This window comes from Hyla sarda, assembly GCF_029499605.1.
Source record: "Hyla sarda isolate aHylSar1 chromosome 2 unlocalized genomic scaffold, aHylSar1.hap1 SUPER_2_unloc_7, whole genome shotgun sequence".
Lineage (NCBI taxonomy): Eukaryota > Metazoa > Chordata > Amphibia > Anura > Hylidae > Hyla > Hyla sarda.
Genome location: NW_026607614.1, coordinates 82371 through 99421, shown reverse-complemented (window position 1 = coordinate 99421; position 17051 = coordinate 82371). Strand labels below are relative to the sequence as shown.

At 42.3% G+C, this 17051-nt stretch overlaps 1 protein-coding gene across 1 annotated transcript in view; it reads right to left on the bottom strand.

The window, feature by feature from the left end:
* HPX (hemopexin) overlaps nucleotides 1-17051 on the bottom strand; it is a 66257-nt gene that overhangs the window by 20696 nt on the left and 28510 nt on the right. The window contains exons 3-6 of the mRNA XM_056551318.1: nucleotides 14454-14531; nucleotides 14090-14232; nucleotides 8519-8672; nucleotides 8184-8399 (exon numbers count right to left, since the gene is read on the bottom strand). Of these exons, the coding sequence (XP_056407293.1) occupies nucleotides 8184-8399; nucleotides 8519-8672; nucleotides 14090-14232; nucleotides 14454-14531 (591 nt within the window). The remainder of the gene's footprint in view (nucleotides 1-8183; nucleotides 8400-8518; nucleotides 8673-14089; nucleotides 14233-14453; nucleotides 14532-17051) is intronic.

Genomic DNA, 17051 nt, shown 5'->3' with positions numbered 1-17051 from the left:
GTTCCTCTAGTCAGTGTATATAGTGAGGCATGGACCTCAGTCATGGAGATGTTATAGTGGTTGTTCTTCTAGTCAGTGTATATAGTGAGGCATGGACCTCAGTCATGGAGATGATATAGTGGTTCCTCTAGTCAGTGTATATAGTGAGGCTTGGACCTCAGTCATGGAGATGTTATAGTGGTTCCTCTAGTCAGTGTATATAGTGAGGCATGGACCTCAGTCATAGAGATGTTATAGTGGTTGTTCCTCTAGTCAGTGTATATAGTGAGGCATGGACCTCAGTCATGGAGATGTTATAGTGGTTGTTCTAGTCAGTGTATATAGTGAGGCATGGACCTCAGTCATGGAGATGTTATAGCGGTTCCTCTAGTCAGTGTATATAGTGAGGCATGGACCTCAGTCATGGAGATGTTATAGTGGTTCCTCTAGTCAGTGTATATAGTGAGGCATGGACCTCAGTCATGGAGATGTTATAGTGGTTCCTCTAGTCAGTGTATATAGTGAGGCATGGACCTCAGTCATGGAGATGTTATAGTGATTGTTCCTCTAGTCAGTGTATATAGTGAGGCATGGACCTCAGTCATGGAGATGTTATAGTGGTTGTACTAGTCAGTGTATATAGGGAGGCATGGACCTCAGTCATGGAGATGTTATAGTGGTTCCTCTAGTCAGTGTATATAGTGAGGCATGGACCTCAGTCATGGAGATGTTATAGTGGTTGTTCCTTTAGTCAGTGTATATAGTGAGGCATGGACCTCAGTCATGGAGATGTTATAGTGGTTGTTCTTCTAGTCAGTGTATATAGTGAGGCATGGACCTCAGTCATGGAGATGTTATAGTGGTTCCTCTAGTCAGTGTATATAGTGAGGCATGGACCTCAGTCATGGAGATGTTATAGTGGTTCCTCTAGTCAGTGTATATAGTGAGGCATGGACCTCAGTCATGGAGATGTTATAGTGATTGTTCCTCTAGTCAGTGTATATAGTGAGGCATGGACCTCAGTCATGGAGATGTTATAGTGGTTGTTCCTCTAGTCAGTGTATATAGTGAGGCATGGACCTCAGTCATGGAGATGTTATAGTGGTTGTTCCTCTAGTCAGTGTATATAGTGAGGCATGGACCTCAGTCATGGAGATGTTATAGTGGTTCCTCTAGTCAGTGTATATAGTGAGGCATGGACCTCAGTCATGGAGATGTTATAGTGGTTCCTCTAGTCAGTGTATATAGTGAGGCATGGACCTCAGTCATGGAGATGTTATAGTGGTTGTTCTTCTAGTCAGTGTATATAGTGAGGCATGGAGATGTTATAGTGGTTCCTCTAGTCAGTGTATATAGTGAGGCATGGACCTCAGTCATGGAGATGTTATAGTGGTTCCTCTAGTCAGTGTATATAGTGAGGCATGGACCTCAGTCATGGAGATGTTATAGTGGTTCTTCTAGTCAGTGTATATAGTGAGGAATGGACCTCAGTCATGGAGATGTTATAGTGGTTCCTCTAGTCAGTGTATATAGTGAGGCATGGACCTCAGTCATGGAGATGTTATAGTGGTTGTTCTTCTAGTCAGTGTATATAGTGAGGCATGGACCTCAGTCATGGAGATGTTATAGTGGTTCCTCTAGTCAGTGTATATAGTGAGGCATGGACCTCAGTCATGGAGATGTTATAGTGGTTGTTCCTCTAGTCAGTGTATATAGTGAGGCATGGACCTCAGTCATGGAGATGTTATAGTGGTTGTTCTTCTAGTCAGTGTATATAGTGAGGCATGGACCTCAGTCATGGAGATGTTATAGTGGTTCCTCTAGTCAGTGTATATAGTGAGGCATGGACCTCAGTCATGGAGATGTTATAGTGGTTGTTCTTCTAGTCAGTGTATATAGTGAGGCATGGAGATGTTATAGTGGTTCCTCTAGTCAGTGTATATAGTGAGGCATGGACCTCAGTCATGGAGATGTTATAGTGGTTCCTCTAGTCAGTGTATATAGTGAGGCATGGACCTCAGTCATGGAGATGTTATAGTGGTTCCTCTAGTCAGTGTATATAGTGAGGCATGGACCTCAGTCATGGAGATGTTATAGTGGTTCTTCTAGTCAGTGTATATAGTGAGGCATGGACCTCAGTCATGGAGATGTTATAATGGTTGTTCCTCTAGTCAGTGTATATAGTGAGGCATGGACCTCAGTCATGGAGATGTTATAGTGGTTCCTCTAGTCAGTGTATATAGTGAGGAATGGACCTCAGTCATGGAGATGTTATAGTGGTTGTTCCTCTAGTCAGTGTATATAGTGAGGCATGGACCTCAGTCATGGAGATGTTATAGTGGTTGTTCTTCTAGTCAGTGTATATAGTGAGGCATGGACCTCAGTCATGGAGATGTTATAGTGGTTCCTCTAGTCAGTGTATATAGTGAGGCATGGACCTCAGTCATGGAGATGTTATAGTGGTTCTTCTAGTCAGTGTATATAGTGAGGCATGGACCTCAGTCATGGAGATGTTATAGTGGTTGTTCCTCTAGTCAGTGTATATAGTGAGGCATGGACCTCAGTCATGAAGATGTTATAGTTGTTCCTCTAGTCAGTGTATATAGTGAGGCATGGACCTCAGTCATGGAGATGTTATAGTGGTTGTTCCTCTAGTCAGTGTATATAGTGAGGCATGGACCTCAGTCATGAAGATGTTATAGTTGTTCCTCTAGTCAGTGTATATAGTGAGGCATGGACCTCAGTCATGGAGATGTTATAGTGATTGTTCCTCTAGTCAGTGTATATAGTGAGGCATGGACCTCAGTCATGGAGATGTTATAGTGGTTCCTCTAGTCAGTGTATATAGTGAGGCATGGACCTCAGTCATGGAGATGTTATAGTGGTTTCTCTAGTCAGTGTATATAGTGAGGCATGGACCTCAGTCATGGAGATGTTATAGTGGTTGTTCCTCTAGTCAGTGTATATAGTGAGGCATGGACCTCAGTCATGGAGATGTTATAGTGGTTCCTCTAGTCAGTGTATATAGTGAGGCATGGACCTCAGTCATGGAGATGTTATAGTGATTGTTCCTCTAGTCAGTGTATATAGTGAGGCATGGACCTCAGTCATGGAGATGTTATAGTGGTTCCTCTAGTCAGTGTATATAGTGAGGCATGGACCTCAGTCATGGAGATGTTATAGTGGTTCCTCTAGTCAGTGTATATAGTGAGGCATGGACCTCAGTCATGGAGATGTTATAGTGGTTGTTCCTCTAGTCAGTGTATATAGTGAGGCATGGACCTCAGTCATGGAGATGTTATAGTGGTTGTTCTAGTCAGTGTATATAGTGAGGCATGGACCTCAGTCATGGAGATGTTATAGTGGTTCCTCTAGTCAGTGTATATAGTGAGGCATGGACCTCAGTCATGGAGATGTTATAGTGGTTCCTCTAGTCAGTGTATATAGTGAGGCATGGACCTCAGTCATGGAGATGTTATAGTGGTTGTTCCTCTAGTCAGTGTATATAGTGAGGCATGGACCTCAGTCATGGAGATGTTATAGTGGTTGTTCCTCTAGTCAGTGTATATAGTGAGGCATGGACCTCAGTCATGGAGATGTTATAGTGGTTGTTCCTCTAGTCAGTGTATATAGTGAGGCATGGACCTCAGTCATGGAGATGTTATAGTGGTTGTTCCTCTAGTCAGTGTATATAGTGAGGCATGGACCTCAGTCATGGAGATGTTATAGTGGTTCCTCTAGTCAGTGTATATAGTGAGGCATGGACCTCAGTCATGGAGATGTTATAGTGGTTCCTCTAGTCAGTGTATATAGTGAGGCATGGACCTCAGTCATGGAGATGTTATAGTGGTTCCTCTAGTCAGTGTATATAGTGAGGCATGGACCTCAGTCATGGAGATGTTATAGTGATTGTTCCTCTAGTCAGTGTATATAGTGAGGCATGGACCTCAGTCATGGAGATGTTATAGTGGTTCCTCTAGTCAGTGTATATAGTGAGGCATGGACCTCAGTCATGGAGATGTTATAGTGGTTCCTCTAGTCAGTGTATATAGTGAGGCATGGACCTCAGTCATGGAGATGTTATAGTGATTCCTCTAGTCAGTGTATATAGTGAGGCATGGACCTCAGTCATGGAGATGTTATAGTGGTTCCTCTAGTCAGTGTATATAGTGAGGCATGGACCTCAGTCATGGAGAGGTTATAGTGGTTCCTCTAGTCAGTGTATATAGTGAGGCACGGACCTCAGTCATGGAGATGTTATAGAGGTTCCTCTAGTCAGTGTATATAGTGAGGCATGGACCTCAGTCATGGAGATGTTATAGAGGTTCCTCTAGTCAGTGTATATAGTGAGGCATGGACCTCAGTCATGGAGATGTTATAGTGGTTGTTCCTCTAGTCAGTGTATATAGTGAGGCATGGACCTCAGTCATGGAGATGTTATAGTGGTTGTTCTTCTAGTCAGTGTATATAGTGAGGCATGGACCTCAGTCATGGAGATGTTATAGTGGTTGTTCCTCTAGTCAGTGTATATAGTGAGGCATGGACCTCAGTCATGGAGATGTTATAGTGGTTCTTCTAGTCAGTGTATATAGTGAGGCATGGACCTCAGTCATGGAGATGTTATAGAGGTTCCTCTAGTCAGTGTATATAGTGAGGCATGGACCTCAGTCATGGAGATGTTATAGTGGTTGTTCCTCTAGTCAGTGTATATAGTGAGGCATGGACCTCAGTCATGGAGATGTTATAGTGGTTGTTCTTCTAGTCAGTGTATATAGTGAGGCATGGACCTCAGTCATGGAGATGTTATAGTGGTTGTTCCTCTAGTCAGTGTATATAGTGAGGCATGGACCTCAGTCATGGAGATGTTATAGTGGTTCCTCTAGTCAGTGTATATAGTGAGGCATGGACCTCAGTCATGGAGATGTTATAGTGGTTCCTCTAGTCAGTGTATATAGTGAGGCATGGACCTCAGTCATGGAGATGTTATAGTGGTTCCTCTAGTCAGTGTATATAGTGAGGCATGGACCTCAGTCATGGAGATGTTATAGTGGTTCCTCTAGTCAGTGTATATAGTGAGGCATGGACCTCAGTCATGGAGATGTTATAGTGGTTGTTCTTCTAGTCAGTGTATATAGTGAGGCATGGACCTCAGTCATGGAGATGTTATAGTGGTTCCTCTAGTCAGTGTATATAGTGAGGCATGGACCTCAGTCATGGAGATGTTATAGTGGTTCCTCTAGTCAGTGTATATAGTGAGGCATGGACCTCAGTCATGGAGATGTTATAGTGGTTCCTCTAGTCAGTGTATATAGTGAGGCATGGACCTCAGTCATAGAGATGTTATAGTGGTTCCTCTAGTCAGTGTATATAGTGAGGCACGGACCTCAGTCATGGAGATGTTATAGTGGTTGTTCCTCTAGTCAGTGTATATAGTGAGGCATGGACCTCAGTCATGGAGATGTTATAGTGGTTGTTCCTCTAGTCAGTGTATATAGTGAGGCATGGACCTCAGTCATGGAGATGTTATAGTGGTTCCTCTAGTCAGTGTATATAGTGAGGCATGGACCTCAGTCATGGAGATGTTATAGTGGTTCCTCTAGTCAGTGTATATAGTTAGGCATGGAGATGTTATAGTGGTTCCTCTAGTCAGTGTATATAGTGAGGCATGGACCTCAGTCATGGAGATGTTATAGTGGTTCCTCTAGTCAGTGTATATAGTGAGGCATGGACCTCAGTCATGGAGATGTTATAGTTGTTCCTCTAGTCAGTGTATATAGTGAGGCATGGACCTCAGTCATGGAGATGTTATAGTTGTTCCTCTAGTCAGTGTATATAGTGAGGCATGGACCTCAGTCATGGAGATGTTATAGTGGTTCCTCTAGTCAGTGTATATAGTGAGGCATGGACCTCAGTCATGGAGATGTTATAGTTGTTCCTCTAGTCAGTGTATATAGTGAGGCATGGACCTCAGTCATGGAGATGTTATAGTTGTTCCTCTAGTCAGTGTATATAGTGAGGCATGGACCTCAGTCATGGAGATGTTATAGTGGTTCCTCTAGTCAGTGTATATAGTGAGGCATGGACCTCAGTCATGGAGATGTTATAGTGGTTCCTCTAGTCAGTGTATATAGTGAGGCATGGACCTCAGTCATGGAGATGTTATAGTGGTTCCTCTAGTCAGTGTATATAGTGAGGCATGGACCTCAGTCATGGAGATGTTATAGTTGTTCCTCTAGTCAGTGTATATAGTGAGGCATGGACCTCAGTCATGGAGATGTTATAGTTGTTCCTCTAGTCAGTGTATATAGTGAGGCATGGACCTCAGTCATGGAGAAGTTATAGTGGTTGTTCCTCTAGTCAGTGTATATAGTGAGGCATGGACCTCAGTCATGGAGAAGTTATAGTGGTTGTTCCTCTAGTCAGTGTATATAGTGAGGCATGGACCTCAGTCATGGAGATGTTATAGTGGTTGTTCTTCTAGTCAGTGTATATAGTGAGGCATGGACCTCAGTCATGGAGATGTTATAATGGTTGTTCTTCTAGTCAGTGTATATAGTGAGGCATGGACCTCAGTCATGGAGATGTTATAGTGGTTGTTCTAGTCAGTGTATATAGTGAGGCATGGACCTCAGTCATGGAGATGTTATAGTGGTTCCTCTAGTCAGTGTATATAGTGAGGCATGGACCTCAGTCATGGAGATGTTATAGTGGTTCCTCTAGTCAGTGTATATAGTGAGGCATGGACCTCAGTCATGGAGATGTTATAGTGGTTGTTCCTCTAGTCAGTGTATATAGTGAGGCATGGACCTCAGTCATGGAGATGTTATAGTGGTTGTTCTTCTAGTCAGTGTATATAGTGAGGCATGGACCTCAGTCATGGAGATGTTATAGTGGTTGTTCCTCTAGTCAGTGTATATAGTGAGGCATGGACCTCAGTCATGGAGATGTTATAGTGGTTGTTCCTCTAGTCAGTGTATATAGTGAGGCATGGACCTCAGTCATGGAGATGTTATAGTGGTTCCTCTAGTCAGTGTATATAGTGAGGCATGGACCTCAGTCATGGAGATGTTATAGTGGTTGTTCCTCTAGTCAGTGTATATAGTGAGGCATGGACCTCAGTCATGGAGATGTTATAGTGGTTCCTCTAGTCAGTGTATATAGTGAGGCATGGACCTCAGTCATGGAGATGTTATAGTGGTTGTTCCTCTAGTCAGTGTATATAGTGAGGCATGGACCTCAGTCATGGAGATGTTATAGTGGTTCCTCTAGTCAGTGTATATAGTGAGGCATGGACCTCAGTCATGGAGATGTTATAGTGGTTCCTCTAGTCAGTGTATATAGTGAGGCATGGACCTCAGTCATGGAGATGTTATAGTGGTTGTTCCTCTAGTCAGTGTATATAGTGAGGCATGGATCTCAGTCATGGAGATGTTATAGTGGTTCCTCTAGTCAGTGTATATAGTGAGGCATGGACCTCAGTCATGGAGATGTTATAGTGGTTGTTCCTCTAGTCAGTGTATATAGTGAGGCATGGACCTCAGTCATGGATATGTTATAGTGGTTCCTCTAGTCAGTGTATATAGTGAGGCATGGACCTCAGTCATGGAGATGTTATAGTGGTTCCTCTAGTCAGTGTATATAGTGAGGCATGGACCTCAGTCATGGAGATGTTATAGTGGTTGTTCCTCTAGTCAGTGTATATAGTGAGGCATGGACCTCAGTCATGGAGATGTTATAGTGGTTCCTCTAGTCAGTGTATATAGTGAGGCATGGACCTCAGTCATGGAGATGTTATAGTGGTTCCTCTAGTCAGTGTATATAGTGAGGCATGGACCTCAGTCATGGAGATGTTATAGTGGTTGTTCTAGTCAGTGTATATAGTGAGGCATGGACCTCAGTCATGGAGATGTTATAGTGGTTCTTCTAGTCAGTGTATATAGTGAGGCATGGACCTCAGTCATGGAGATGTTATAGTGGTTCCTCTAGTCAGTGTATATAGTGAGGCATGGACCTCAGTCATGGAGATGTTATAGTGGTTCCTCTAGTCAGTGTATATAGTGGAGGGGGGGGGGGCCTGAAGATCAGATTGTAAGATTTGCCCATGACTAGCGAGATCCATCCCAGGTAGACTCCAACATGGTCGTGTCCTCTGTTTCTTGTATGTAGTTCAGGTCACCAGTGTCATCTCCGTCATGAGTACTCACCTCTCCCTGGACATCTGACAAAGTAATCTCTGGTGTCCAGCGGTCGTGGAGACAGAACCTGTCCGCTCACTGGATCGAATCTCGTAAAGTTGACGCCATTGAAGCAGTAATATTTCTCCATCCACCTGAGCGCAGCCGTACATCTCCCGAGGGTGGCCCAGCTACGTTGCTTTATGGCCGGCTTATCCTGAGGGCTGTAAATATACACGGTGCCACCTGTAGGAGGAGGTACAGATACGGCTCATGGGACACGTGGAGAGTCGTGGACGGTGATCACTTTCTAATACCCCAATATTACACCTTTATTCTTCATCCTCCTCATCACACATTCTCACCTTTAAAGAAAAGGACGCTGTCGGTCCTGCACTCGCCCCGGTGACACTCCACAGCCGCGTCCAGGTCGTCTGGGATCCCAGGAAACTCTTGGCTGATGGGACGCGGGAAACCACTCACCGGAACGCCTTCAAAGAAACTCCAGACCTGGCCACCCTGAGACACGTGGAGAGAACAAGAGGACTTCTAAAAATCTCCAGAAGATCCCATAAAAGACGTCTCGCACCAACATAGTCAAAGGGACAAAGATGCTCAGATCTGAGGAACAAATCCACATAAATATACACAGCACAACGAATCCACATGGATACACAACATAATGAATCCACATGGATACACAACGTAACAAATCCACATGGATACACAACGTAACATATCCACATGGATACACAACGTAATAAATCCACATGGATACACAATGTAACAAATCCACATGGATTCACAACGTAATGAATACACATGAATACACGGTAACAAATCCCCATGAATATACAGAGCACAACAAATCCACATGGATACACAGCGTAACAAATCCACCCTGGATACACAACGTAACGAATACACATGAATACACAGTAACAAATCCACATGAATATACAGAGCACAACAAATCCACATGGATACACAGCGTAACAAATCCACATGGATACACAGCGTAACAAATCCACCCTGGATACACAACGTAACGAATACACATGAATACACGGTAACAAATCCACATGAATATACAGAGCACAACAAATCCACATGGATACACAACGTAACAAATCCACATGAATATACAGAGCACAACAAATCCACATGGATACACAACGTAACAAATCCACATGAATATACAGAGCACAACAAATCCACATGGATACACAGCGTAACAAATCCACCCTGGATACACAACGTAACGAATACACATGAATACACAGTAACAAATCCACATGAATATACAGAGCACAACAAATCCACATGGATACACAGCGTAACAAATCCACATGGATACACAGCGTAACAAATCCACATGAATATACAGAGCACAACAAATCCACATGGATACACAGAGTAACAAATCCACCTTGGATACACAACGTAAGGAATACACATGGATACACAGCTTAAAGAATCCACATGGATACACAACGTAACAAATCCAAATGAATACACAGAGTAACAAATCCACATGGCTACACAACGTAACAAATCCACATGGCTACACAACGTAACAAATCCACATGGATACACAACGTAAAGAATCCACATGGATACACAACGTAACAAATCCACATAAATACACAATGTAAGGAATCCACATGGATACACAGTGTAACAATTCCACATGGATACACAACGTAACAAATCCAAATGAACACACAGTAACCAATACACATGGATACACAACATGAGGAATCCACATGGATACACAGCATAACAAAGCCACATGGATACACAGCGTAACAAATCCAAATGGATACACAACGAAACAATTCCACATGGATACACAATGTAGCAAATCCACATGGATACACAACGTAACAAATCCACATGGATACACAAACTAACAAATCCACATGGATAGACAACGTAACAAATCCACATGGATACACAAACTAACAAATCCACATGGATAGACAACGTAACAAATCCACATGGATACACAACGTAACAAATCCACATGGATACACAGCATTACAAATTCAAATGGATACACAACGTAACAAATCCACATGGATACACAACGTAACAAATCCACATGGATACACAACGTAACTAATCCACATGGATACACAATGTAACAAATCCACATGGATACACAACATAATGAATCCACATGGATACACAAGTAACAAATCCACATGGATACACAGCGTTACGAATCCAAATGGATACACAGTGTAACAAATCCACATGGATACACAACGTAACAAATCCACATGGATACACAGCGTTACGAATTCAAATGGATACACAACGTAACAAATCCACATGGATACACAACGTAACAAATCCACATGGATACACAACGTAACAAATCCACATGGATACACAACGTAACAAATCCACATGGATACACAGCGTTACAAATCCATATGGATACACAACGTAACAAATCCACATGGATACACAACGTAACAAATCCACATGGATACACAGCGTTACAAATCCACATGGATACACAGCGTTACGAATCCACATGGATACACAGTGTTACGAATCCACATGGATACACAACGTAAGAAATACACATGGATACACAACGTAACAAATCCACATGGATACACAGCGTAACAAATCCACATGGATACACAACGTAACAAATCCACATGGATACACAACGTAACTAATCCACATGGATACACAACGTAACAAATCCACATGGATACACAGCGTTACGAATCCAAATGGATACACAGTGTAACAAATCCACATGGATACACAGCGTAAGGAATCCACATGGATACACAACGTAACAAATCCACATGGATACACAACGTAACAAATCCACATGGATACACAACGTAACAAATCTACATGGATACACAACGTAACAAATCCACATTGATACACAACATAACGAATCCACATGGATACACAGCGTTACGAATCCAAATGGATACACAGTAACAAATCCACATGGATACACAGCGTTACGAATCCACATGGATACACAGCGTTACGAATTCAAATGGATACACAACGTAACAAATCCACATGGATACACAACGTAACGACTCCAAATGGATACACAACGTAACAAATCCACATGGATACACAACGTAACTAATCCATATGGATACACAATGTAACAAATCCACATGGATACACAACATAATGAATCCACATGGATACACAAGTAACAAATCCACATGAATACACAGCGTTACGAATCCAAATGGATACACAGCGTAGCAAATCCACATGGATACACAACGTAAGGAATCCACATGGATACACAATGTAACAAATCCACATGGATACACAACGTAACAAATCCACATGGATACACAACATAACAAATCCACATGGATACACAACGTAACAAATCCACATGGATACACAGCGTTACGAATTCAAATGGATACACAACGTAACAAATCCACATGGATACACAACGTAACAAATCCACATGGATACACAGCGTTACAAATCCACATGGATACACAACGTAACAAATCCACATGGATACACAACGTAACAAATCCACATGGATACACAGCGTTACACATCCACATGGATACACAGCGTTACGAATCCACATGGATACACAGCGTTACTAATCCACATGGATACACAGCGTAACAAATCCACATGGATACACAACGTAACAAATCCACATGGATACACAACGTAACAAATCCACATGGATACACAACGTAACGAATCCACATGGATACACAGCATTACGAATCCACATGGATACACAGTGTAACAAATCCACATGGATACACAGCGTAAGGAATCCACATGGATACACAACGTAACAAATCCACATGGATACACAACGTAACGAATCCACATGGATACACAACGTAACGAATCTACATGGATACACAACGTAACAAATCCACATTGATACACAACATAACGAATCCACATGGATACACAGCGTTACGAATCCAAATGGATACACAGTGTAACAAATCCACATGGATACACAACGTAACTAATCCACATGGATACACAATGTAACGAATCCACATGGATACACAACGTAACAAATCCACATGGATACACAACGTAACTAATCCACATGGATACACAATGTAACGAATCCAAATGGATACAAAGCATTACAAATCCACATGGATACACAACGTAAGAAATACACATGGATACACAACGTAACAAATCCACATGGATACACAACGTAACAAATCCACAAGAATACACAACGTAACAAATCCACATGGATACACAAACTAACAAATCCACATGGATACACAATGTAGCAAATCCACATGGATACACAGCGTTACAAATCCACATGGATACACAACGTAAGAAATCCACATGGATACACAACGTAACAAATCCACATGGATACACAGCATAACAAATCCACATGGATACACAACATAACTAATCCACATGGATACACAATGTAACGAATCCACATGGATACACAACGTAACAAATCCACATGGATACACAACGTAACTAATCCACATGGATACACAACGTAACTAATCCACATGGATACACAATGTAACGAATCCACATGGATACACAACGTAACAAATCCACATGGATACACAACGTAACTAATCCACATGGATACACAATGTAACGAATCCAAATGGATACACAGCATTACAAATCCACATGGATACACAACGTAAGAAATACACATGGATACACAACGTAACAAATCCACATGGATACACAACGTAACAAATCCACAAGAATACACAACGTAACAAATCCACATGGATACACAAACTAACAAATCCACATGGATACACAACGTAACAAATCCACATGGATACACAATGTAGCAAATCCACATGGATACATAGCGTTACAAATCCACATGGATACACAATTTAAGGAATCCACATGGATACACAACGTAACAAATCCACATGGATACACAGCGTAACAAATCCACATGGATACACAACGTAACAAATCCACATGGATACACAACGTAACAAATCCACATGGATACACAGCGTTACAAATCCACATGGATACACAACGCAAGGAATCCACATGGATACACAACGTAACAAATCCACATGGATACACAACGTAACAAATCCACATGGATACACAGCGTAACAAATCCACATGGATACACAACGTAACAAATCCACATGGATACACAGCGTAACAAATCCACATGGATACACAGCGTTACGAATCCACATGGATACATAACGTAACAAATCCACATGGATACACAACGTAACAAATCCACATGGATACACAACGTAACAAATCCACATGGATACACAACGTAACAAATCCACATGGATACACAACGTAACAAATCCACATGGATACACAAACTAACAAATCCACATGGATACACAACGTAACAAATCCACATGGATACACAACGTAACAAATCCACATGGATACACAGCGTAACAAATCCACATGGATACACAACGTAACAAATCCACATGGATACACAAACTAACAAATCCACATGGATACACAACGTAACAAATCCACATGGATACACAACGTAACAAATCCACATGGATACACAGCGTAACAAATCCACATAGATACACAACGTAACAAATCCACATGGATACACAACGTAACAAATCCACATGGATACACAGCGTTACGAATCCACATGGATACACAACATAGTGAATCCACATGGATACACAGCGTTACGAATCCACATGGATACACAACGTAGAGCAGATTCGTGTTCATGTCCGTGCGGACTGTCTCCAACGTGATTTTTGGGTCATCATGTGGTTGTATTAATATAGATTTTATAGGTACAGGGTCATTTTTATATGTTATTATGACATTTTAGGTGGGTCTTGTAGATCCACGTCTTGTTCTGACATTTGCGCTGTTTGGAGTGCGATGGAACGCTGAGATGTTTCGTTCCTCACCTTGAAGAGGTAGGTCCTCTGATGTTCCTGTGGTTTATCCTCATTGTAGTTCCTGAACGCGGCGTCTATAGGTCCGGTCACCCCGGCCCAGCTCTCATTTATAGCCCGTGATGGTCCCTGGAATCCCGTCCACTCAGAGTCTCCTACAAAGAAAATGTTATGATGCTCAGGTCCAGCAGAGACACCTATCGGATCAGCTGCTGGATCCTCCGGGCCCTATACAGGACCGCTACCTGGGCCCCAGCGATGCACATTTCCGCCATGTTGGATGTTTTCTGTCCGTCCTCAGTTTGTGTTACATTATTATGGTAGATGATTGAAAGAATAATATGATCCGATGTCTACGGAAGGTCACATGACTTACCTCTAAAGAAATGCATCACCCCTTTATCGTCTAAGGAGATGGCGCCAAATCCTTCATCTGTGCAGCGTTCAGACGATCCTGAGAAGATAAAAGGTGACCCCGGGAATTACAGACCTGTTAGTGTAACCTCCGTTGTATGTAAATTGTTTGAGGGTTTTCTAAGAGATGATATTTTGGAATATTTTGATAAAAATTAATGTATGACCCCATATCACATGGCTTTATGAGGGATCGGTCCTGTCACCTGATCAGCTTTTATGAGGAGGTGAGCTCCAGACTGGACCAGGGGCAATCGCTGGATGTCGTATATCTGGATTTTTCCAAAGCATTTGATACGGTTCCACATAAAAGGTTGGTGCATAAAATGAGAAGGATCAGGCTGAGGGAGAATGTGGGTAAGTGGGTAAGTAACTGACTCAGTGATAGGAAACAGAGGGTGGTTATTAATTATACTTATTCTGATTGGGTGACTGTTACTAGTGGGGACCACAGGGGTCCTGTTTTATTTAATATATTTATTAATGACCTTGTAGAGGGGTTGAATAGTAAAGTAGTAATCTTTGCAGATGAGACTATTCTCTGTAAAGCAGTAAATATTACAGAGGACAGTGCACTGTGTATAGTAGATAACACAATAGAGGACAGTGCACTGTGTATAGTAGATAACACAATAGAGGACAGTGCACTGTATATAGTAGATAACACAATAGAGGACAGTGCACTGTGTATAGTAGATAACACAATAGAGGACAGCGCACTGTGTATAGTAGATAACACAATAGAGGACAGTGCACTGTGTATAGTAGATAACACAATAGAGGACAGTGCACTGTATATAGTAGATAACACAATAGAGGACAGTGCACTGTGTATAGTAGATAACACAATAGAGGACAGTGCACTGTGTATAGTAGATAACACAATAGAGGACAGTGCACTGTGTATAGTAGATAACACAATAGAGGACAGTGCACTGTGTATAGTAGATAACACAATAGAGGACAGTGCACTGTGTATAGTAGATAACACAATAGAGGACAGTGCACTGTGTATAGTAGATAACACAATAGAGGACAGTGCACTGTGTATAGTAGATAACACAATAGAGGACAGTGCACTGTGTATAGTAGATAACACAATAGAGGACAGTGCACTGTGTATAGTAGATAACACAATAGAGGACAGTGCACTGTGTATAGTAGATAACGCAATAGAGGACAGTGCACTGTGTATAGTAGATAACACAACAGAGGACAGTGCACTGTATATAGTAGATAACACTATAGAGGACAGTGAACTGTTTCAAATGGATCTGGATAGGTTGGAGGTTTGGGCTGGGAAGTGGCAGATGAGGTAACACTGATAAATGTAAAGTAAAGCACATGGGGAGGAACAATCCGGGCTGGGATTATGTATTAAATGGGAGAACACTTGGGACGACTGATGTGGAAAAGGACTTAGGGGTCTTAGTTAATAGTAAATTTAGCTCTAGTGACCAGTGTCAGGCAGCTGCTGCCAAGGCAAATAAAATCATGGGGGGCATCAGTAGGGGCATAGATGCCCACGACAAGGAAATAATTCTACCGCTGTACAAATCACTAGTCAGACCACCCATAGAATACTGTGTACAGTACTGGTCAGACCACACATAGAATACTGTGTACAATACTGGTCAGACCCCACATAGAATACTGTGTACAGTACTGGTCAGACCCCACATAGAATACTGTGTACAGTACTGGTCAGACCCCACATAGAATACTGTGTACAGTACTGGTCAGACCCCACATAGAATACTGTGTACAGTACTGGTCAGACCCCACATAGAATACTGTGTACAGTACTGGTCAGACCACACATAGAATACTGTGTACAGTACTGGTCAGACCCCACATAGAATACTGTGTACAGTACTGGTCAGACCCTACATAGAATACTGTGTACAGTACTGGTCAGACCACACATAGAATACTGTGTACAGTACTGGTCAGACCCCACATAGAATACTGTGTACAGTACTGGTCAGACCCCACATAGAATACTGTGTACAGTACTGGTCAGACCCCACATAGAATACTGTGTACAGTACTGGTCAGACCCCACATAGAATACTGTGTACAGTACTGGTCAGACCCCACATAGAATACTGTGTACAGTACTGGTCAGACCCCACATAGAATACTGTGTACAGTACTGGTCAGACCCCACATAGAATACTGTGTACAGTACTGGTCAGACCCCACATAGAATACTGTGTACAGTACTGGTCAGACCCCACATAGAATACTGTGTACAGTACTGGTCAGACCCCACATAGAATACTGTGTACAGTACTGGTCAGACCCCACATAGAATACTGTGTACAGTACTGGTCAGACCCCACATAGAATACTGTGTACAGTACTGGTCAGACCCCACATAGAATACTGTGTACAGTACTGGTCAGACCCCACATAGAATACTGTGTACAGTACTGGTCAGACCCCACATAGAATACTGTGTACAGTACTGGTCAGACCCCACATAGAATACTGTGTACAGTACTGGTCAGACCCCACATAGAATACTGTGTACAGTACTGGTCAGACCCCCACATAG